Source organism: Hypanus sabinus, chromosome 25, assembly GCF_030144855.1.
Source record: "Hypanus sabinus isolate sHypSab1 chromosome 25, sHypSab1.hap1, whole genome shotgun sequence".
Lineage (NCBI taxonomy): Eukaryota > Metazoa > Chordata > Chondrichthyes > Myliobatiformes > Dasyatidae > Hypanus > Hypanus sabinus.
In genome coordinates this window covers 29,340,143-29,366,041 of record NC_082730.1, presented here as the reverse complement: position 1 = coordinate 29,366,041, position 25,899 = coordinate 29,340,143, and the positions used below count along the sequence as shown (strand labels likewise).

Here is a 25,899-nt window from a genome sequence, read left to right as displayed (position 1 = left end):
CAGTTATTCTATCTATGCCCTTCATAATCTTTTTATACCTCTATCAAATCTCCTCTCAATCTTCTACATTCTAAGAATAAAGACCTAACCTATTCAACCTTTCCTGATAATACAGGTCCTCAAGTCCTGACACCATCCTATAGTAAATTTTCTCTGCACTCTTTCCATCTTATTTGCATCTTTCCTTTAGGCAGATGACCAAAACTACACACAATATTCCAAATTAGGCCTCACCAACATCTTATACAATTTCAACATAATATTCCATCTGTTGTACTCACTGATTTATTAAAGACATTGTGCCAAAAGCTTTCTTTACCATCCCTAACTAGTTGTGACACCACTTTAAAGGAATGATGGATCTATATTCTTAAATTCATCTGTTCTACAGCACTCCTCAGTGCCCTTCTGCTCACCATGGAAGTCCTACCCTGGTTGGTCCTCCCAAAGTGCAACACCTCACACTTGTCTGCGTTAAATTCCATTTACCATGTTCAGCCCATTTGTGCAGCTGATCTCGATCCCATTGCAAGCTTTGATAGTTTTCTTCAATGTCCACTGCATCCCCAGTCATGGTGTCATCTGCAAATTTGCTGATCCAGTTTAGCATATTATCATCCAGTTTGTTAACATAGATGACAACCAACAAAGGGCCCAGCACCAATCCCTGCAGCACATTACTAGTCACAGGCCTCCAGTCAGAGAAGCATTCATCAACTACCACTCTGACCTCTCCCACAAAGCCAATTTCTCATCCAATTTCCTAAAGCATCTTGCATGCCAAGTGACTGAACCTTCCTGTCCAACTCCCATGCGGGACCTTGTCAAAGGCCTTGCTAAAGTCCATGCAGACAACATCCACTGACTTGCCTTCATCAACTTTCTTGTTAACTTACTTGCAAATCTCTATCAAGCTGGTTAGACATGAACTACCATGTACAAAAAAATGTTGACTCTCCCTAATCAGACCCTGTCTATCCAAATATTTGTATATCCGGTCCCTTAGAATACCTTCAAATATCTTTCCTGCTACTGATGTCAGGCTTATACTTGGAGCCTTTCTTAAACAATGGAACAACTTTAGCTATCCTCCAATCCTCACCTGTGGCTACGGCCCCTGTAATTCCTGCAGTAGCTTCCTCACACGGGGTTTGAGGGAACACTTTGTCAGGTCCTGGGGATTTATCCACACTAAATTGCCTCAAGACAGCAAACACCTCTTCCTCTGTAATCTATATAGGGTCTATGAGCAGGCTGCTACTTTGCTTCACTTCTATAGTTTCTGTGTTCCTCTCCCAAGTAAAAACAGATGCAAAAACATTCATTTAAGATCTCCCCATCTCTTTTGGCTCAGCACATAGGTTATATTCTGATTTAACAGAGGGTAAGTTTTAACAGGAAAAATAATCTACCTGCAGTTTACGCCTCTCCTTGTTGAAAACTAGATTAGCCAATGACTTAACTTCTCACACTAATACTGGCTCACTCACACAATGTCTGCACCCATAATGATCACTCCACTCTAAGCTAATTTCTTTGTATCGGTTCTTGCCAAAAGCCTAGTAATGCACAATCCAATATCTCCTCGGGAATAGTGGCACACAAAATGCGCTGGCTGCCCCGCTCACATCTTTTAAACTCAGTCTCCCTCTTTATTGGCTCCTCGGGAACTGTGCTGTGCAAAAGGTAGTATGACATCATTAACATTAACCCTTGCAGACTGTGATGATCTCTTTGCATCACTGAATTACCACAGAAAATTATTTATCTACTTAGCAAGAAAGAAGAATTGATTTTTCTTTTGGATATGTGATGATGAGGCTTAGAGTCTTGTGAATGTTTCTTATTGTAAGTTACTTTTATGACTTTAGATACTAATTGGCATTTCAAGAAAGCTTTTATTCCTTTGCCATCCAATTTCTAAATGGATATTGAACCCATGAACACTAACTCACTACTTGTTTTTTTGTTTCTATTTTTGCACTACCTATTTTAGCTTAACTACTTAACATGCTAAACAATTTTATATATACTTGATGTAATTCATTTTTTTCTATATTTATCATGTATTCCATTGTACTGCTGCCACCAAGTTAACAAATTTCATGACACATATCAGTAATATTAAATCTGATTCTTATTTATATATCTTCATATTCTGTTTATAAATGTTTTAAGTTGAAATGATATCAGATTAAATATCCCCGAATTCCACCCAATTTTCAATGTTTAAAAATGCTTATTTTCCAATTAATTCAGTGGGTAAGTTCATTGGACTGATTTCAGGTCATACAAATACAGAAGCTCTACTTTTGGCTCGGATGGCAGCATTCCCCTCTCTGAATTGGAAAGCTGTTCCATTCCAAAGATCTAATCACAGAAAGGCTAAACTGATGTTTGCTGCGATACTGAAACAGAAGGTGTGCTATCAAGAAAATCATTCAACTGAGGTGCTGGGTGGTATAAAAGATTTCATGGCACTGAATCAAGAAGAAGATCAAGGGATTTATTGGATTTATTGCCAGTATCCTGGCTAATGTTTATCACTCAATCAACATCACTGCAGCAGCTTATCTGGACAGTGCCATATTGCTTGTGGGAGTTTGCTATCTGGAATTTGACAACTATACTTTATAATCTCTACTCGATTTTAAGAGAAGTTTGACTCCACATTAGGAGAAGTTTGGATATGTACATGATGGGAAGGGTATGGAGGGCTCTGGTCCAGATGCAAGTCAATAGGACTTGGCAGAACAATAGTTCACCATGGGGTAAATGGGCCAAAAGGCCTGTTTATGTGTCGTAGTGGTCTATGACTCTACTGTAACTGCATTTTGGGGCAGCACAGTAGTGTAGCGACCTGGGTTCATTCCTGCCAACTTTTGTAAGGAGTTTGTATGTTCTCCTCATGACTGCATAGGTTTCCTCCAGGATGTCTGGTTTCCTCCCAAATTCCAAAAACATACCAGTTAGCAAGTCTATGGCTCACATTGCTTTAATATGGAAAAGCAAGTTTGTTGGGCTAGAAGAAAAAAAAGCAACTGTAGTGTCTGCTAAAGTTAACTAAAGAAAGAAATATTATTCCACCTTGGTTTCTCTGATCATTATTTACTGCTTCCTGTAAGGGCTGTAAATCACTAGCAACGGCTGAATTACAGAGTGTTCCATTTGGCCCAGTAAGTTGCAATACTGTTTATATTTCGGAGAGGGTAAGGAAACTTTTTTTTGGATCTTGCGAAAGCCTAAATATACGCAATCCAATATCTCCTCAGGAACTTCGGTCATGAAATGTGTGGCTGCACCCACTTGCTTCCTTTAAACCTTCTCTTCCTCTGGACAATCCAATGTCTCCTCAGGAACTACGCACATGAAATGTATGACTGCCCCTATTCCCTTCTTTTAAACCTTCTCTTCCTCTACACAATCCAATATCTCCTTGGGAACTACGCACACGAAAGGTACGACCGCCCCCACTCGCTTCTTTTAAACTCTCTCTCCCTATGCACAATCCAACGTCTCCTTGGGAACTGTGGCGCTCAAAATGAGCAGATGGCCTACGCTTTTAAACTCTCTGTCCCCTTATGCAAACCATTGTCTCCTTGGGAATTCTTACATTCTGTGAATGGAATGAGGTAGTGTGCCTTACAATAATAACACACTGAAAATGCTGGAGGAACTCAGCAGGTCAGGCAGCACCAATGGAGAGGAATAGTCTTGATGTTTCAGGCCAAGGACTGGAAAGGAAGGGTGAAGAACCCAGAATAAAGTGGGTGTTGGGAAGGAATACAAGGTGGTAAGTATATTAAGTGCCTTACAGAAGTTTGTTTTTAACACCAAATAATGTGCAATAGCAAAAATGCTCTAGATGAGCATGTATATTTCTAACATTTGCTGATTAGGTTGATTAGGAAGTGTATGTATAAACAAAATAATCTGTTCACCACATCACCTGCCCCACCCTAGGCACCATCAAAGTCACATATGCAGAAATGTGCCAGAAACAGGCCAGTAACATCAGTAACTTGCTCATGGATGAGGCAAACTCTCCACCAGTTATACTGGAAGGAAGAACTGAATCCAGTTTTCTGGAATTCTGAGGCATCACAATTCCACTTCCTGCAGCATAAGTACATTTACAAAGAATTACAATAACAATCCAATTATGTTGCAAACAACCAATTCAGAGTTTGGTTGAGATTCAAAGATGTCAAGAAATGTTTGCAAAATGCAGCTGTAGAATTTTGATTCAAGATTCAAAGTACGTTTATTCACAATGTACGTATGCAGTACACAACCCTAAGATTCACCTTCCCACAGACAGCCACAAAACAAAAAAAACATGGAAACCGTTTAAAGAAAAATATCAAACCCCAACACACGGAAAAAGAACAAATTTCACAAACAGCAAAAATGCAAGTGAGAAAAACAGAATATAAAACATTAAACCACAACATCATTGAGCAGCCCAGGAATGTTTCAATGACTTGAATTAATTAGTCAGAAATATAAAAATGAGTGTAAATTACATGACTGCAAAATTGCCAAATTGTTATAAAGACATGTTTACTAATACTATTTAAGGAAGACTACGTATATCTCTCCTTAGTCAAGAGCCAATCATATATAGGCCTATGCGCCCTCTGATATGGTTCAGCAAGCCATTTGGTTCTTGGCCAATTAGGCCCTTACTCAAAGGCATTATAGGTAAACCCAAACTAATTTTACTAGATTGACAGGACATAGGATAAACTCATTCACGGCAGGACTGGAGCATGATTTTGTTCTGCTCCCTGTGCACTTATTGTTCAATTCAATCAGATTGTGGAGTGCTCAAGTACGGGTGAAGCAGAGGCTTTCAATTATAAGTCATTAAAGTCAAATGTAATTTCTTCTGAGATTTCACCAGCCCCCACAGGAGAGTTTAAGAATATTAAGGGTTTGTTATAGTGGTTCAGGGTGTTGGTGAGGCCACAACTAGAAAACTATGCTCAGTTTCACTCTTCCAACCTAAAAAGAATGATGTATTAGCATTGGAGAAAGTTCAAAGAAAATTCAACATACTAATCCTTGGGGTGAGTGGGTTATCATATCAAGGTAGACTAGACATTTGGAGAGTATTCCTGGGAATTTAGAAGAATATTGAGGGATGACCTTATACAAGATCCCACAGGAACTTAGCAGGGTTCATATTGAGATGGTTCCACTCATGGGAGAGTCACAAATAAGAGTTCTTGGTGGCAAATCATGGGCTAGTTATTTAAAACTGAGGTGCACATAAACATCTCTCAACAGACAGTGTATCTTTGGAACTCTCTGCCACTTAAGGTGGTCTGATCAATAGACACATTTAAGGTGGAGACAGTGGGGATTTGAATGTTAATTGATCACTGGCAAAGAAAGAGTGGTGGTCAGCATAGATCAGCCATGATCGCATGAAATAATAGGGCAAGCCTGAGGACCAAGTGACCCATCCCTGTTTCTGTTTGAGATTTGGGATTTCTTTCCAGGCAAGGAAAGTAGTGCAGAAATGTGAACATTGTTGGGGATGGGGTGTTATGTGACGGTCAGTAAAATCAGATAGATGGGAACCCAAATTGAAAGTGAAAAGGTTTGACGTTTAACTTTCCGGTAAATGGTTGACATTTGACTTTTCAAGGCCCTCACTTTTGTGAACAACTTTGAAAGGCTGTGTCATGAGCATAAACTGAGCCAATTGGAGATGTTGTACAGTACCTGACAAGCAGTAAGTCAGAAAGAAAAGCATAATATAGAAATATAAGATAGTACTTATTAGAAAGTGTGTGTTTTGAGGAACATCATAACTTAAATCTCAGTATGACAGTGAATGGGCCAAGAGAAATCAATTCATTGTACCTGGCAGTAATCCAAAGATTAAGATGCATTGACTAAGGGAACAAACTGTGACTAAGTGCAACTTAGATGAAACATATAAAATAGATATTAATAGATCCTTGATGTAATAAGGACAAATGACATGGGAGTGATCTCACTGCACAATCATCATTGCATTGTTCTACAATTCATCTGTAAATATTTCTTTCGGCTGATAAATTCTGCAATAAAAAAATTAGAACAAAAAACAACCTGAACCATTAAGAGAATGTTAACTTTATTAAAAATATTTTTAGTAAAGCTTAATGGAGAAACTTGCTGAGAACTAGTGGGGTAAAATTTCACTGTACAATATTAAGAACAAAAATATTCTGGTATTCCTGCCACTGTCTGTAAGGGGTTCATATATTCTCCTCGTGACGACGTGTATTTCCTCTTGGTGCTTTGGTTTCCTCCCACTTGCAAAGACATTCCGTTAGTGTGTTAATTAGTCACATGATTGTAATTGGGTGGTATGTGTTCATTGGGGCAGAAGGGCCTGTAACTCTGCTGTATCTGTAAATAAAATATGATAATTAAAATTATTTTGGCTTCAATTTAAACAGGCTGATGTTACACAGCACCTTCAATTCAATCTCATTCCAAATAAAACAACTGATTTGTGCTTCTTAACATTTTTAATGATAACATCTATTTCACATTGCATAAATCTACAAATTCTTATCATTTGTATCATCACACTAATACAATAATCATACAATTCAATGTGACCTGTATCATTATTTTGTGTTCATTTACAAAAACGAGAATGGGCTTGTCAGATCTGGCAGAAATTAAGATGGTAATCCAGTCTCATTCGTCATTTCACCATATGGCATGAGGTTTTTCTCAATAAGCTGACCCACTGCATTGAGCTGTTTCAGGGTCTATGTTTAAAAAAAACTGCAATAATGGTACAGTTTGATAATAAAGATTCAGAGTACATTTATTATCAAAGAACGTATAAATTATACAACTTTCAGGTTTGTCTGCTGACAGGCAACACCAAACAAGAGACTTGAAAGAACCCAATTAAAAAAAAATATAAAGACCCACTGCCCCAATGTGTAGAGAAAGAAGGTCAAAAAAGAACTCCTTTCATGCAAACAGTAGAAATGAGCAACAAGAAAAGCATTCCTAACCAAATTGACTCCATAGATCCAAATCCCCAGAGCAGACCAGAATAGATCCAAAGCTTTGGTATTCAGTTCATGATATTAGAGGGGCAAATCATCACAAAGTTTGCGGACACAAGGAACAGCAGCCAGGAGCAGTCTCACAGCCTATATGTTGAACATTTTTAATCACTATGAAAAATATTTTAACAATAAGAAGGCACAGCTGTGAAGAACTTAAATAAAGACTTCAATTTCTTGAAAATGGTGCTATGTATAAAGGTACTTTCTGTAGTTGGAAGGTATAGAATCCAGCTGGATCCAGCCCAAGATTGTACTTTGAAGGTTGGAAATGTTGACATGAGTGTAATCTGTTTAAATATATCTGATGCTTTCTAATTGGAAATCTAATTTAGACAATCTTCTTACAGCTGCATTTAGAATATGCATGTTTTCCCTTGGCTGTGCAGTCACATTTCAAAAATGTTGCCTCTCTGTACAGTTTTGAGCTACTTGCTTTAAAATGCAAATCTTAATTATAGAACCCCCACATATTCTAAATGAGATGCTGACAGCCAGTAAATCTACTTGGTCAGGTGGTCACTTTAATGAGTCTCCATCACAAGGGAGCAGCTGATTTTAGTCACTCATTTGGCTTTATTATTATTATTATTATTATTATTATTATTATTATTATGCTCTTCCAAGACTTTTTCATCATTAAAATCTCCTCACCTTTAAGAGCCTTATCCTGATTTTACAATACTTGCGTATTTTGCAACAGTTCATAGGTTAGCATCCAAGAAGCTGAAGTAATGACTGTATTTATTCCCCTTTAATTTCTGAGAGTGCTGCTCTCCCCGAAATATCTGAATATAAAATTCTTGTCCTAAATACACATAACAAAATAATGCAATATTGTAGGTAATGGAAGTCTGAAATTAGGGCAGCTACTGGGGAGGAAAACAAAATTGATGTTTTGGTCCAATGGTCTTTCAGATTTGATGAAATCCTAAACCATGCCTTTCCCTTTTCATTGATCCGATGTGACCTGATGAAGATTTTCTACAACACAAGACATTTTGCAGATGCTGGAAATCCAGAATAACACGGACACAAAATGCTGGAGGAGCTCAGCAGGTCAGGCAGCATTTATGGAGTCGAATAAGCAGTCGCCGTCAGGACTGATGAGACTTGATGAAGGGTTTTGGCCGAAAACATTGACAGTTTATTCCTCTCCATACATACTGACTAGCCTACTAAGTCCTTTAAGCACTTTATGTGTTACTGAAGATTGTCTACACTTTTTTATTTTTGCTTTTATTTACACATTAAAATATTTTATCATGACTAAACAATGTTTGAATTACTGGATGCTTAGAGGACAAAGACCACCAACATTTATTTCTACCATCCATAAAATACAGCAACAACAGAATTGTAAATTGATTATATAAATCAGTCACAATTTGTTGATGTGCCAGGATGGCGCAGGTGAACCACAATGATCTTCTGCAGGGTATGTCCAATACTTCTAACTATACCTTCAATGAACTACTCTCTCTGCAATCTGCAGCATGTTATTTCCCTTTAAGCAACATACTTTTAATTTGACTTAATGAACCACAGATTTCACGATCCTCTGAAGGACTCGGTGGACTTAACTCTCAAGCAAGCAGGTGAACACCTTTAAGCAGCCGAAGTTTTGTCGCTATGGCCGAAGAGTGGCAAAAGGTGGGGACACTCCAGAATGAAACGCAGAAGGATGAGACTCCTCTACCCAACATCTTGTTAGCAAATGTGCAATTGCTGGAGAACAAATTTGAGGACGTGAAGGCAGGATTGTTGTATTGAAAGGCAATGTGAAATTGTTGAGTTGTGTGTTTAACCGAGACATGGCTTACTCAGAGTATGTCAGATATGGTAATCAGACCCAAAGGCCTCTGAATACAAAGGATAAGCCAATCTGTTGATTCAAAAAAAGGCAAAAGGTAAAGATGTGTATTTTATGATAAACTCTTTATGGTGCTAACAATGTGGTGGTTCTGCTGTACCCATGTTCCCTGACATTGAGCACCTAACAATCAAATGCCGACTGTTCTATTTACCAAGAGAGTTCTCCTCCGTGATCCCAACCACAGTTGACATACTGCCAGTGGCCGACTGTAATCAAGCACTTGAGGTTTTGCATGATACCATCACCAAGCAAGAAAGAGTCCAGCCTGATGCATTTTATATCATAGTCGTAGATTTCAACTAGGCTTGGCTGAAGAAATCCCTGCCCAATTGCCATCAGTATTCAACCTGTAGCACAAGAGGTCTCAACACACTAGACCACTGCTATATTAGTATGAGGAATATCTACTATTCCATGCCCAGACTGCATTTCAGAAACTGTGATCACTTGGCTTAAGGAGCAAGGCTCCAGAGATAGGACAACAAAGAGATGGTCATGGGAGTCAGAGGAGGGATTGTAGAATTGCTTCGAGTTAGTGGACTGGACCATGTTTGAGAACTCATCCATGGATCAGAATGAACACACCACAGTTGTCATGGACTTTATAAAAAAAACAGTCGTCTGCGAGTATGTCTTCACAAAATCAGTCAGCCATCCCCAATCAGAAGCCCTGGATGAACCATGAGATCCACAATCTGCTGAGGGCCAGATCAGAGGCATTCAGGTCTGGCAAGTAAGAAGGTTACAGGACGTCCAGGGGTAATCTCTGGAAAGTCATCTCATAGGCAAAGTGGCAATTCCAGACTAAGCTTGAATCAGTGAAGAATGCTCAACAGCTGTGGCAGGAATTGAGTACTATCACCTCTTACAAAGTGAAATCAGACAACATAGGTGACAACAGGGCTTCGCTTCCAGATGGGTCCAATGCCTTCTATGCTCACTTTGACCATCAAAATTGGAGAGATCGTTATGAACTCCCACAGCCCCTGTTGATCCTGTGATTTCAGTCTCTGAGGATGACACGAACATCCTTCAGGAGAGTGAACCCATGGAAAGCATCTAGCCCAGATGGCGTAGGCTGATTTCTAAAGACCTGTGGTGATAAACTGTCTAGAGTGTTCACTGAGATCTTTAACCTCTTACTTTGGCAGTCTGAGTTACCCAGCTGCTTTAAGCAGGCTTCAATTATACTGATGTCTAAGAACATATTAACCTGCCTCAATGACTATCATCCTGGGACACATCTGTCCACAGTGCTGAAGTGTTTTGAGAGTTTGGTGATGAAACATCAACTTCTGCCTGATTAGTGACTTGGATCCGCTCCAGTTTGTCTACTGGATCAACAGGTTCACAGCAGGTGCCATCTCATTGGCTCTTCACTCAACCCTGGAACATCTGCACAGTAAAGGTGCATACATCAGGATGCCCTTTATCCATTACAGGTCAGCATTTAATATCATCATCCCCTCAAAACTAATCAGTAACTGTAAGAGTTGGGATCTAAATATTCTCTTGTGCAATTCGATCCTGGATTTCTTCTCTTAAGACCCCAGTCAGTTTGTATTAGCAAAAACATCTCCTCCATAACCTTCATCAGCACAGGAGCTAATTGTTGACTACAGCTCCACATTTGATACTATCAACCTCTCAAAATTAATCAATAAATTTCAATACCTTGGCTTCAATACCTCCTTTGGATCCTCAGTTTCCTCAACCAGTCAGTTTGGATGGGCAACACAGGTATCAGCACAGGTAAATCACAAGGCTGTGTGATTAGCCCCCTGATGACGCTTTAGTTATGACTGTATGACTAAGCACAGCTCAATATCATATTTAAGTTTGCTGACAATACCTCTATTGTGATCTGAATCCAAGGTGGTGAAGAATTAGCATATGGGAGGGAGATTCTGCCAGAGTGGTACTATAACAACAACCTCTTATTCAATGTCAGCAAGACCACGGAGCTAGTTATTCTGAAGGAGGAAACCAGAGGTCCACGGGGCAGAGACGGTCAGCAACTTTAAATTCCTCGATGTTATCATTTCCTTTGACCTGTCTTGCCGAGCATGTACGAAGAAAGCACGACAGTATGTCCTTAGGAGTTTGCAAAGGTTTGGTTTGACACCTAAAACTTTGACAAACTTCTACAGATGCGTGGCGGAGAGTATATTGACCATCTGCGTCATAGGCAGGTATGGCAACACTGATTCTCTTGAATGGAAAATCCTACAAAAAGTAGTGAATAGGGTCCAGTGCATCATGGGTATAGCCTTCCCCATCTTTGAGCAGATCTGCACAGAACTGGAAAACAGCATCCATCATCAAGGAACCCCACGTGCTTTTGTCTCTCTGCTGCAATCAGGAAGAAGATCTAGAGCCCTCAGGACTCACTTCTCCAGGTTCAGGAACAGTTATTACCCCTCAACCATCAGAGGGATAACTTCACTCAACTTCACTTGCCTCATCACTGAACTGTTCCCATGACCTATGGACTCCTTTTCAAGGTCTCTTCACCTCATGTTCAAAGTTATTGTTCTTTTTTGTATTTGCACAGTTGGTTGTCCGCCCTGTTTGTGCGGTCTTTCATAGATTCTATTATGGTAATTGGATTTATTATGCCCACAAGAAAATAAATCATAGGGTTATATGTAGTGCATTATACGTACTTCGATAATAAATTTACCGGTACTTTGAATTTTGATCAACAGAAGGCCAAAATTTTTGTTTGTTAGTGGCATGTTATTCAAGAGTAGATTTTACAAAGTTGGGCTCCCTGGCAGACACTGTTACCGTGTGTTACAGTATTCAATATTTTCTCTCTGTAACCATAAATTTGTTCTGTAACAGCCTTGATCTCTGTGTTAGGGTTTCCAGTACATGATGCTATGTGCCTGTGATGTAAGTTTTTCATTGCACCTGTTCATACTTGCACATGTGCAGATGATAATAAACTTGACTTTGTAAGTCTGCAAAGCTCCAGATGAAAAATGTGAATTTATTAAATATATACATATGTGTATGTCTAGAAAAGTTATGTTGTCTTGCACGTTTCAAAATCTAGATCTGAGAGGCACCTTTTAAATGTTTACTTTGTTACAATTGATATTTATCAGGTCAATATAATTTAATGCAGAAATAGCCTGCAAATAATGGTTTGCATAGTTCCTGACACATCTCTAAGCTAATAATAAAAGATCAACCTTTTTCGTACTTGCTGAGCACAAGGTGAAACCACTTGTCAGAGTCAATTAACTATAAACTCCATGATATAAAATTCAATTCTCATTGCGACCAGGGAAATCTAACATTAATGTAGATGTTAGTAACCACTGTTTTCAATAACTAGAACCAAGTTATCTGTTAAAAGTTAAAAAAAAATGAAGCATTTTATTTGTACAGAGTCTAACAATATGTCTACTCTGTCAGTTTCAGTGAGGGTATAGAGTTAAACCATAAGGGCAGGAGGCTCCTTCTGGCACCAACCGGTCAGGCATCAGATCCTCACAAAATCAGTCCCCCATGGAAGGGTTAAAAATCTGAATCAGTGCGTTTGTCATTTCTTCTTGAGTTCCGATACCAGGTGCTGCAGGACTCTTGTGTTGTTATCGTCAGTGTGCTTCAAAAAGTGAATGAAAGGATTGAGCAGCACTACGTGAAAGCTACTTATTTTTGCTTCCTTTAATTGGCTCATCAAGAAAGTGGTCCAGCATTGGTGGCACATTGTAAATTAATCAGTAATGACAGTTAGTTGTGTAAGTCTCTAACATTCAGTTCCATTGCTTCAACCGCATTGAGTTTTGAGGACAACATACACTGCCGCTCCAAAGACTTTTAGTACTATTGATGGGAAATGAACCTTTGGGCAATTTGTGCCCAATTTCTGTTGAGAACGGCAAGTGAACATTAAAAGTTCTGCATGCTCATTACTTATATCAATTCTACAAGGAAAATACACCAAATGCAGCCTCAGTGGGAGCTGGTACCCCTCCAAGCCAAGCATTCATATCTCTACCACCGGCATAAGCACAATGCATAATAAAAGGCCCATGACATTCGATTTCAGTTTATTTCTACAGTTTATTTGTAAATATCCACTGAACAAAATGTAATTTTAGGCTCAACAGCAGATGAATTATTATTTCAAATTCATCTATAATGTAGACAGATTTCCCAGTCATATCACAGAGGGATTAGGGGAGTTAACTGATATTAATACAAAAATGTTGAAAGAGCTCACCAAAAAAGAAACATTACCAGTGCATTCGGGGAGAAAATTTGATTTATTTTTGATTGTGATGCCAAGTGTGCAGGAAATTATTTGTTTCACGCAAAATCATGCAGATGCTGAAAATCTAACATGAAAAAGAAAATGCCGGAAGATCTCAATAGCTGAGCCGGCAACTGTTGAGATGGAAGCAATTTGAGACTGATATTTTTGGAACTGTTACCATTTAATATTCAGAGAGAGTAAGAAAGAGTTTTGGGTGGTGGATGTGGGCTGGTGGGCCTAGAGAGCAAAATTAAGTTCTGTGAACAGATGGACGGTGGAATAAATTGAACAACGTATTTTGTGATTATGCCAGCTGAAGGAGATTGATAAAGGCTAGTATTCTGGAGATGGTGCAAATTGGAAGAGGTGAAAATTTGTCTGAAAAAGAAGGAAGTTAAAAAGTCAATATTTTAAATATAAGATGCAAGATTGGAACAGTTGATGATCTGAAGTTTTTAGTTGCTAATTTCCTTTATTATTTGAATGTAGAAGCTGCTGGTTTACTCACTTCCCTTATACTCACCAGAGAAGTTTCTTAAGTCAATACGAGCGTGTTGGTGCTCCTGTATATAGTTAATTAGTGAATTAAAGGATTTAATTAAAGAATTAAAGTATTAGAGGAGCAGAAGACTGAGGGACAATTTAGGAAGGTATTTCCAAAGTGTTGACATACAGAGGCTGAGAGCAAGGATGCTGTATATGGTTAACTACAAGGAAGACAGAGTCATTGGCACAATGAAAAGAGGTGTGAGCTTTTGTAGCAATGGGTGCTGGTGCAGTTTGGAATATGTGCAAGTCTAATGTAGCTAAACATAACACAAGATAAAAGATGGCATGTTGTTTGGAGTATTGGAATGAGGATGCTTATCTGTGACTATTACATAGATTATGATTTAGCTTGTAAATCAGTAGGTTCAGTTAATATCATACAGACAGCAATACACGAGAAATGGGAATAGGAACAGTCTGTGAGGCTCCAAGAGCATGCTCTATTGCTGGAAAAAGGTTAGTTCTGATCTTATGAAACTTCACTTTTAGCTCGCTCCATTTTCAATTTCAAATTCAAGTTTAATTCTCATTCAATTATACATGAATACAGCCAAATGAAACAATCTTCCTCTGGGGCCAAGGTGCAAAACATATACAGCAGAAGGCACATGGCGCATTCAAGATAGTGAGCGCATATAGAGTCACACAAAAAAAAAATAGCCCATGTCCCTGACTGATGTGTCCCGCAGATTGATGGTGCAGTTCCTGGCAGTCCACAGACAAGCATGTGCATACAATCCAGCTTCTCATTCCACTGAGCGAACACTGGAGGGTAGCACTGACAGACGAAGCCAGCCCCCAGTTGAGCATGAACATCAAGCTGAACCGCCTTTGGCGTCTTGTCTCCTGGATTGCAGCAGCAGGCAAGCCTGTGGCTTGAGGCCTAGTCTTTGCTACAGCCAAGGTCACAGAGCTCCCCTGCTGTCTGTCACACCACCAAATGAGGGAATCAGGCCCATGGCATCTAACATTATTGATGTCCAATAGGGTCTTGTGATTGCAAGAGAAATGACCGAGGCAAACACCTGCAGTTACACTGCATGCTGCCTTTGCAAACCAACTCTGATGCCTTCCTGTAGCATGCAGCAACATGGTCTGAACCAAGTCCAGCTCTTCGACAAATGAACAGCTCAGTATGGGTATACCTGGATTACCTGAAGTTCTTGGAGTCCAGCATTCTCATGCAATCATAAAAAGGACATTAAAAAAGAGGTAAAAAAAAAACACCTTTGGTTGACTCCCAAGAAGCAGTTGCATCTGAGCGTGCTATCATCTTACTGGAAAATCAAAACCTTGATTTTTTTTTTAATAGGTGCTTTTATTAGAAATTGTATTAGAAATTGACTCAACTTTCCCCACCAGAACCTTCAATTACACCTACCATGTCAGCTTGTGGTATATCCATAAATTCGTTGATGTTTTTGAGTTATTCAGTTGTCTTCAATGAAAGGTCATTCTGTTTGATGTTCACCACAATGACCAAGAAATTGTTTTGTTAATGAAATGATGGGGGGAAGTTAAGAGATTATCATCAGATTGAAAGATCAGCGATCAGATTTACTATACATTAGTGATAGTAATTTTAACATTTCAAAGGGTGTTGAATATAAATCCAGACTTAGATGGTTACCAATGTATTGATTTTTAACTCTTGTTGACAGCCATATATAAGGGTTCAGTAAGAAGAGATTTTTAAATTCAGACAAACCTACCACCATATGTACTGGTTACTCTCTTTCTTTCTTTCTTTGGATTAGACAGTGGTCTTTGTGACTTCGCCTGTCCTTTAATTTAAAAATGCATTTAGAAGTCCCTTTGGTTCGTTGCAGTGTGTTGGTATATAAAGCTTGGACATTTTTTATGTATGTGTGGTGAACTACATATACCTGTCTGGACACGCTCCCTGCTGACTGCTCCTGTGGCTCCTCCCACAGACCCCTGTATAAAGGCGATCAAGGCCTGAGCCCGGCCTCTCAGTCTCCAGGATGTAGTATGGTGGTCACACACTGCTTGTTCCTTCTTCCAGTCAATAAAAACCGATATCTCGCCTTTATGTCTCAGAGTGAGTTATTGATGGTGCATCAGTATGAAGATCGCTTAATACATAACTGCCTGAGCCCATAATGTCTTCTTTTGTGGCAAATGCATTCTTACGACCAGCCTGGTTGTAAAACGCTATAAATCTGATCAGAACAATGTGCCTTAGACATACCAGCCCACTAATAAAGTTGGAAGAATAGGAATGAGGGATCACAGCTTCAAGTTTTTTTGGAGAGAAATACTAATACTAATGGTATTTCAAAGAAATTTAGATTGGTGTATGGATTGGAAAGGTTTAGAGCAGGGGTTCCCAACTTATGGTCCACTCAGTTAATGATAGGAGTCAATGGCATAAAAATGGTTGGGAATCCCTGGTTTGGAGGGATTTGGTTCAAATGTGGGTAGGGCAGAATATCTTAAATAGGAATTTTAGTCAGCATGGATGAGTTAGGCTGAAGGGCCGTCTTACATGTTGTCGGACTTTTTAACTCTTTCTAGTGCATTATCAGCAGAAGTCCTTATGTGAAAATAATTGAATTAGCATGGAGATCCAGGAACAGGATAGAGGAATTCTGGGATCCCCTCAGCTTAATTACACTGCATTGTGAGCCTCTGAAGAATGTATACTCAGTATCTTCAAGAAGAAGCAAAAGGAAGACCAATACTGTGTATCAGATCAGATTCAAACTGCTTCAGTCCACAAACAAATTACACTGATGCAAAATAATGATATTTTTGAAAGCTTAAAGAAGATTGAACTAAGAGTGGCTCTAAACCCTTTTTGCCTGCACATTGCTGCAGGTACTCACCCTCTACAACAATAATTGATTCGACACAGAGAGAATACCTTTATAAGTTCAGTTAACAACAAGCATGCAAATCATACCCACTCCCTAAACAGTAATACCTGGGAATAGGAGCTCATGCTGGCCAGGTGTAATAGCCACATTTCTGATGTGGGCTCAACCACAATGGTTGATGTCCAGAGTTATGCTGTGTCTACTTCTGAAATCTTTGATTCTTATTGCCTTTCTTATCAAATCAAGCTGTTGCGTTTTGATTTTGTTGGCTCAGGCTCATCTGATAAGCTTCTCATTGAATCTGGGCCAAGGCTACAAGCAATATTACTTGCTGGCTCTTCCCTTAGACTTGTGCTTCTGGTAACTTTCTTTGTTCCTTCTGAATTTAGCCAGGTCAGCCAGTCTCTAGGCCTGGATCATAGGCTGTTCTTTCTGCATGCCTGCCAGTTCCACATAACCAAATGCACAGCTTTTATTTGGTATAATCTCAGGTTTAGCAGATCAACTGATTAAGCCATCCATGAGCAAAATCCAGTTCACAAAATGGTGGCCACAAGAACAGCCTGTCAATAATGGCAGCCTCCATTCCTCAAACCTTGTTGCACTATTACTTAGTAAGACCTAGTCAAATCTACATTTCCAGCAAGCTCCCTTGTCCCACAATGCCTTTGACATCTAAAGGTCTATCAGTCTACAATGTTGAAAGTAATTCCTGATTAAGCATCCATACATATCTGAAGTTGCAACTTCGAGATCTGTAAATCTCAGAGAAAAGAAATTAATCCTTACCTCTGTCTTAAATGAGTGACTCCTGAGACCTTCTCCTCAGAATGGGTTATCCAGAGCAAAAATCCCTTGGTATGCTCCTTATCAAATCATCACTGAGCCCTATATATTCAGAACTTCTCAACAGGCTGAACATCAGGCAGTCGGTTTGCAATGTGGTGATATTGATGATTAATGGGCACTGAAGGCATATAAACTCCTTTGATTACTGAAAGATACCCTCAGGTGTCTCTAACCAACCAAAACAGTGAAATTTTTGAAGTTATCTGTCTGTCTATTATATGTGAAATTATTTTCCAGACACAAAGGGGACAATTTTCCAGTTGGCAGATTGGCTGATTCTGGTTGGAGAATTCTCATGATTTCCTCTGGATTCACCCTGAAGACAAGAAACATCTACTGCATTTTGTTTTCAAGAGTTCTATGGAATAATATCCATAGAGCATTTCTCTGTCTTTGATTAGCACCCTAATATTTGTTAACAACTCCTGTTTAAACCAGTTAATCACAGAATATTCTATTAAGGGTAAACAGAGTAACTTTGTGTTGACAAACTGCGAACAAATAGCAATACTTCTGAACATATTGTCCAACAAAGTCACACTTTAACTTCAAAAGAGAGTAAAATGAGGCAGTTTGGGTTAAAATATCACCCAGGAAAATATTCTAGATGTTGATTACTTTTTTTTATTCATGATGCTTGTTGTTGTGCCAATCTGTTTCCAAATTCACAGATAAAGTCAAGCATTCAGAACGCATTTCAGACAGTTGATAGATCAAATAGGTTTTGAAAGAAGGTGGTATCTGTGAAATGCAGTTCTCTCCACATTAGGAAGCACCATTTCTTCCAACTCTGGGCTTCAGAGTACATTACCAAATGGCATGTGAATTTTCATCTAACTATTTCATAGCAAGATGAATCACCAGCCGATGTATACTGTCCACGCTGAGAAAGCCTGAAATGAAGGGAAACTGCTTTCTGTAATGCTTTTGATATTTTTGGAATTCCCAATTTCAGATACTCATGAATACCCAATCACAGAATGCATTTCAGCCTGAAATAGCTAAATGTTTACAGTGACACATTATGAAATCAGAATATGTTGTCAGGAATGGTTGTTTTGAATGACATGGTTGACCACGGTTACAATGAATGACTCATGAAGCCATATGGCCTACTATTTTCAATGGGTCAGGTGAATACCAATAAATTTGATTTATTGAATTGAAAACTTATCTGCACGTTGTCCTATCTACTAAGTATTTTAAACAGTTTCTGTCGTTATTTCCGATTTCAGGTATTGTTAATTTTTGCATTTCTTGTTCTACAAGTGCTTTTTAACTAAAAATCTTTTCCCTGACATACATTTTGGAATCTTTCTTCAAAATTAGATCACAGAGCAGAATTTCCCACAATACTTTGATAGTAGCTTGCCATGGTTGTTATGATCTCTGGGGAAAATAGAGCAGAAGATTTTAGGAAGAACTGTAGCGGTGTGCTACAAACAGCGCTAAAATTACGACACGGAGTCGGTAACTGCAGTCGAAGGAAAAACTTTATTCGAAAACTTCAGCCTCACTTTTAAGCCTCTGTCAACCGGCCCCCCATGGCGAAGAGGCTCCAAAGCTCTGTGCTCGCAAACCCCCGTAGGCTATCTAATTGTGAGTCGGTTCGCATACGCTAGGAAATGAGCCGCCACATAACCCCCCCCCAGAACCGGCGATACACCCCCCAATGTCCACAGCCTGGGCCAGAACCTGCTTGGGAGGTCGGCCTCTGCGCCGAGGCGCCGGAAACTCGGCCGGTTGCGCCAGGTCCACATGGGCCGGCTTGAGGCGGTCCACCGTGAAAACCTCCTCCTTCCCCCCAACGTCCAGCACGAACGTGGACCCGTTGTTCCGGAGCACCGTAAACGGCCCCTCGTATGGCCGCTGCAGCGGTGGCCGATGCCCGCCCCTTCGTACAAACACAAACTTACAGTTCCGTAGATCTTTGGGTACGCAGGTCGGGTGCCGCCCATGCTGTGGAAAGGCTGGCCATAGCTGACCACAGGCTGGAGGTGAACTGGGCGCCTCTGTCGGAGGTAATGTGGGCTGGTACACCAAAGCGGGATATCCAGGTGGCGATCAGGGCTCGGGCGCAAGATTCGGAGGTGGTGTCGGTGAGCGGGACCGCCTCTGGCCATCTTGTGAACCGGTCCACGATAGTCAGGAGGTAACGTGCTCCGCGCGACACTGGCAGGGGGCCCACGATATCCACATGAATGTGGTCGAAACGCCGGTGGGCGGGATGGAACTGCTGCGGTGGGGCTTTGGTGTGCCGCTGAACCTTGGCCGTCTGGCAGTGCATGCACGTCCTGGCCCATTCACTGACCTGTTTGCGGAGTCCGTGCCAAACGAACCTGCTGGAAACCATCCGGACAGTTGTCCGGATGGAGGGATGCGCCAAGTTATGAATGGAGTCGAAAACACGTCGCCGCCAGGCTGCGGGGACGACCGGACGGGGCTGGTTGGTGGCGACGTCACAGAGTAGGGTCCTCTCACCTGGGCCCACGGGGAGGTCCTGGAGCTGCAAACCAGAGACTGCAGTCCTGTAACTCGGAATCTCCTCATCTACCTGCTGTGCCTCTGCCAGTGCCTCAAAGTCTACCCCTTGGGAAAGGGCATGAACGGTAGGGCGAGAGAGCGCATCCGCCACGACATTGTCCTTACCCGAGACGTGCCGGACATCCGCTGTGTATTCAGAGATGTAGGACAGGTGGCGTTGCTGGCGGGATGACCAGGGGTCGGATGCTTTCGTAAACGCAAAGGTAAGCGGTTTGTGGTCCGTGAACGCGGTGAAGGGCCGACCTTCTAGGAAGTACCTGAAATGCCGGATTGCCAGGTAGAGCGCCAACAGTTCCCGGTCAAAAGCACTGTACTTGAGCTCGGGTGGCCGCAGGTGTTTGCTGAAAAACGCCAGGGGTTGCCAGCGACCTGCGATGAGCTGCTCCAGCACCCCACCGACTGCCGTGTTTGATGCGTCCACTGTGAGGGCGGTAGGGGTGTCCATTCTGGGATGTACTAGCATTGCGGCGTCAGCCAAAGTTTCCTTCGTTTGAACGAAAGCGGCGGCGGACTCCTCGTCCCAGGTAATGTCCTTGCTCGGACCCGACATCAGGGCGAACAGGGGGCGCATGATCCGGGCAGCTGAAGGGAGGAAGCGGCGGTAGAAATTGACCATACCTACGAATTCCTGAAGGCCTTTGACCGTGGTGGGTCGGGGGAAGTGGCGGACCGCATCTACCTTAGCGGGCAGAGGGGTTGCCCCGTCTTTAGTAATCCTGTGGCCCAGGAAGTCAATGGTATCAAGTCCGAACTGGCATTTGGCAGGGTTGATTGTAAGACCGTACTCACTCAGTCGGGCGCAGAGTTGACGGAGGTGGGACAGATGCTCCTGACGACTGCCGCTGGCTATGAGGATGTCATCCAAATAGATGAACGCGAAGTCCAGGTCCCGTCCCACCGCGTCCATTAACCGCTGGAACGTCTGTGCGGCATTCTTCAGGCCGAACGGCATGCGGAGGAACTCGAAGAGGCCAAACGGGGTGATGAGAGCCGTCTTGGGGACGTCGTCAGGATGCATCGGGATTTGATGGTACCCTCGGACAAGGTCGACCTTGGAGAAGATCCGGGCGCCGTGCAGGTTTGCCGCAAAGTCCTGAATGTGCGGCACAGGGTAGCGGTCCGGTGTGGTAGCCTCGTTCAGCCTGCGGTAGTCGCCGCACGGTCTCCAGCCCCCCGTCGCTTTGGGCACCATGTGCAGGGGGGAAGCCCAGGGGCTGTCGGACCGCCGGATGATCCCCAATTCCTCCATTCTCTGGAACTCCTCCTTCGCCAGTCGGAGCTTGTCTGGGGGAAGCCGCCGAGCACGGGCATGGAGGGGTGGTCCCTGTGTCGGGATGTGGTGCTGTACGCCGTGCCTGGGCATGGCTGCTGTGAACTGCGGTGCCAGAACCGATGGGAACTCCGCCAGGACCCTGGTGAAGTCGTTGTCGGACAGCGTGATGGAGCCGAGGTGAGGGGCTGGCAACTGGGCCGCGCCCAGGGAGAACGTCTGAAAGGTCTGGGCGTGTACCAGTCTCTTCCTGGGCAGGTCAACCAGCAGGCTGTGAGCTCGCAAAAAATCCGCACCCAGAAGCGGTTGGGCTACGGCGGCCAGTGTGAAGTCCCACGTGAACTGGCTGGGGCCGAACTGTAGCTGCACCTGACGGGTGCCATAGGTCCTTACTGTGCTGCCATTCACGGCCCTCAGGGGGGGACCCGGTGCCCTGCTGCGGGTGTCGTAACTTGTCGGAGGTAAAACGCTGACCTCAGCCCCAGTATCGACCAAAAAGCGGCGTCCCGACCTGCTATCCCACACATACAGGAGGCTATCCCGATGGCCAGCCACCGTAGCCATCAGCGGCGGCTGGCCCTGGCGTTTCCCGGGAACTTGCAGGGCGGGCGGCAACGGCGGGCTTCTGCGCCCCACCGCTGGTGGTAGAAGCACCAGTGGTCATTGGGCCGGGGGTTAGTGGGCTCTGCGGCCGGGCCTGGACTGGTTTGCTGCCGGGAGCGTGGCTGGGTGATCTGTGCGATGGACGCCCCGCTCACCTTTTTGGCGTTCCACAGCAAGTCCGCCCGGGCTGCCACCTTCCGGGGGTCACTGAAATCCGCGTCGGACAGCAGCAGGCGTATGTCCTCGGGCAGCTGCTCCAGGAATGCCTGCTCAAACATGAGGCCTGTGTGTCCCTCGGCCAGAGACAACATCTCGTTCATTAAAGCCGATGGAGGTCTGTCGCCCAAGCCATCCAGGTGCAGTAAACGGGCAGCCCGCTCGCGCCGTGAGAGTCCGAAAGTCCTGAGGAGCAGGGCTTTGAATTCCGTGTACTTGCCGTCTGCCGGGGGCGACTGTACGAACTCCGCGACCTGGGCAGCTGTGTCCTGGTCGAGGGAGCCCACCACGTAGTAGTAGCGGGTGTCTTCTGAGGTGATCCGGCGAACGTGGAATTGGGCTTCGGCTTGCTGGAACCATAGGTCCGGGCGCTGTGTCCAGAAACCCGGCAGTGTCAACGAAACCGCATGAACAGAGGCGGCGTCGGTCATTTCTGGTCCAAAAATCGTTTGGACCGTCGGGGTCACCAATTGTAGCGGTGTGCTACAAACCGCTAAAATTACGACACGGAGTCGGTAACTGCAGTCGAAGGAAAAACTTTATTCGAAAACTTCAGCCTCACTTTTAAGCCTCTGTCAACCGGCCCCCCATGGCGAAGAGGCTCCAAAGCTCTGTGCTCGCAAACCCCCGTAGGCTATCTAATTGTGAGTCGGTTCGCATACGCTAGGAAATGAGCCGCCACAGAACCTTGCATACACCTTGTTGTAGCCTACATACAAATATTATCAAATATGATACATGCAAATCTTTTACATCCAATTTATTAAGGTAAAACAAAAATAGTGAAGTTTACTTTGGTATATTCAGAGTTGTTACGGATTCTGACCATCAATATTACATTTGCAAATTTTGATATGCCAAGGAACCTGAAAGCTTACTCTTTACCAAGATCCTTAATGCTATCTTGTATGTTATGTACATTCCGTGGCTACTGTAGGGTACCTCCTGCACTTAATAGAAGCCACTGAGTGTACGAGCATGGTCTTCTGCTACTCTGCTATAGCCCATCCACTTGAAGGATCGAGGTGTTGTGCATTCAGAGATGCTCTTCTGCACATCACTGTTGTAATGTGTGGTTATTTTGAGTTATTGTTACCTTCCTGTCAACTTGAACCAATCTTGCCATTCTCCACTGATTTCCCTCATTAACAAGGCACTTTTGCACACAGGATTTTTTGCTCAATGGATTTTCAGAAACTTAGAAAACCTGCAGCACAATACAGACCCTTTGGCCCACAAAGCTGTGCCGAACATGTCCTTACCTTAGAACTACCTAGGCCTACACATAGCCTTCTATTAGCCTAAGCTTCATGTACCTATCCAGGAGTCTCTTGAAAGACCCTATCGTTTCTGCCTCCACCACCGCTGCTGGCAGCCCATTCCACGCACTCACCACTCTGTGTAAAAAAAAATTTACCCCTGTCATCTCCTCTGTACCTACTTCCAAGCACCTTAAAAATATGCCCTCTCGTGCTAGCCATTTCAGCCCTGGGGGGAAAAGCCTCTGATTATCCACACAATTAATGCCTCTCATCATCTTGTACACCTCTATCAGGTCACGTCTCATCCTCTGACGCTCCAAGGAGAAAAAGCCGAGTTCACTCAACCTATTCTCATAATGCATGCTCCCTTATGTTTGTTTTAACACCATTCTCAGTAAACTCTAAAGACTGTAGTGAATGAAAATCCCAAGAGGTCAGCAGTTTCTGAGATACCCAAACCACTCTGTCCGGCATCAACAATCATTCCACGGTCAAAGTCACTGGTATCACATTTCTTCCCCATTTTGATGTTTGGTCTGAACAACAACTAAACCTCTTGACCATGTCCCTGTGCTTCTATGCATTGAGTTACTGCCACATGATTGGTTGATTAGATAATTGCATTAATGAGCAGGTGGCTAGCCACTGTGTGTTATCATACTGGTAAATAGTACTCACTTTAATCTGGATGTACAATAATTGGGATCTGAAAATTAAGGTTATCACAAAGAAAATTAACTTAGCACAAACAGAAACAAATTACTAATTACTAAATTACTAATTAATTAATTTAATTAATTGCTAATCACTAATTACTAAAAACAAAAACTAATAGATATAAATGATTTGATGAAAATGTTGGTGCTCTAATAAATATGTTTGCAAACAATATGAAAATTAGTGGACTAGCAGATAGCAAGAGAAATTGGCAAAGGATTTGCCAAGATCATTTAAAAATTTGGATGGAAAAATGGTAAATAGATTTATTTTAGACAAGTACAAAGTTAGTAGCATGGCTCTTAGGAGTATTGACATAGAGGGATCTTGGGTGCAAGTCCATCATTCTTTGAAAGTAGAAACACAAATCGATTGTTTTGTTAAGATGTATGACATGATTGCGTTCGTTGGTCAGGCCTTGAGTACAAAAGCTGAGAAGTCATGTTGCAGCAGTTTAAATCTTTGGTTAGGTCACAGATAGAGAATTGTGTGCAGTTCTAGTCAGCACACTGCAGGTTCGATGTGGAGGCTTAGGAGAGAGTGCAGAAAAAAGTTCACTAGAATTTGCTCAGATTGGAGTGTATTAGCTTGACGAAGAGGTTAGATAAACTTGAATTGTTTTCTCTGGAGTGTTGAAGACTGAAGGGTAATCTGTTTATAGTATGAAAAATGATGTGAGGCATGGGTAGGGCAGATAGAGTTTTTTGCCCCTTCCGAGTGGAGATGTCAAGTACTGGAGGATGCATGTTTAAGGTGAGAAAGGAGAGGTTTAAAGGAAATGATCAAGGCAAGTTTTTTTTACAAACAGAGTGGTAGGTGCTTGAAATGTGTTGCCAGGGAAAACTGGTAGAAGCAGATATGATTGTAACAGTGTGGTGAACTACATATACCTGTCTGGACACGCCCGCTGCTGACTGCTCCTGCGGCTCCTCCCACAGGCCCCTGTATAAAGGCAATCAGAGCCTGGGCCCGGCCTCTCAGTCTCCAGGATGTAGGATGGTGGTCACTCACTGCTTGTTCCTTCTTCCAGTCAATAAAAGCTGATATCTCGCCTTTACGTCTCAGAGTGATTTATTGATGGTGCATCAAACAGGCAGCATGGTAGTGTAGTGGTTAGCACGATGCTTTTCAGTACCAACTTCCTGGGTTCAATTCCCACCACTGCTTGTAAGGAGTTTGTATGTTTTCCCCATGACTACATGGGTTTCTTCTTGGTGCTCCAATTTCTTCCCACTGTCCAAAGATGTACTAGCTGGTAGGTTAATTGGTCAATTGGTCATTTTAAATTGTCTCATGATTAGGCAAGGTTAAATCGGGGGATTGCTGGGCAGTGATGCTTGAAGGGCTGGAAGGTCCTATTCTGTGCTGCACCTCAATAAATATGTTCATTTAGGCCAGTGATTCCCAACCTTTTTTAAGCCATGGACCAAATGGATCCATGGATCCCAGGTGGGCAACCCCAGATTTAGGCAGACACACAACCTAGACACAAGGTACAGGAACCTGAAAATCCATGGTCAGTGATTCAGAAACAGCTTCTTCCCCTCAGCCATCTGATTTCTGAACAGTTCACAAACTCATGAATTTTATCATCATCATTACACCACCTTGCCCAGGGGTGACCTGTAGGCTAGCGGAGGGAAGGAGACACTTAAACCTCCGTTGGTAGAAATGCATCTCCACCCCACCACCCATGAACGCTCCTTCATTATTCCTTTACTTTTTCACTGATTTGTAATTTATGTCTTTGCACTTTTCTGTTGCTGCAAAACAACACTTTTCATATCATGTAATTTAGTGATAATAAATCTGATT

The 25,899-nt window shown here is 42.4% G+C and overlaps 1 protein-coding gene across 2 annotated transcripts in view; it reads left to right on the top strand.

The window, feature by feature from the left end:
- LOC132381139 (copine-8-like) overlaps nucleotides 1-25,899 on the top strand; it is a 660,843-nt gene that overhangs the window by 308,481 nt on the left and 326,463 nt on the right. The window contains exon 8 of one of the 2 annotated variants that reach the window (XM_059950409.1): nucleotides 8,637-8,729. The exons of the other annotated variant lie outside the window; for it this stretch is intronic. Within the exon in view, the coding sequence (XP_059806392.1) occupies nucleotides 8,637-8,690 (54 nt within the window). The 3' untranslated portion in view covers nucleotides 8,691-8,729. Of the gene's footprint in view, nucleotides 1-8,636; nucleotides 8,730-25,899 lie in introns of those variants that run through there. 2 annotated transcript variants of the gene reach the window in all.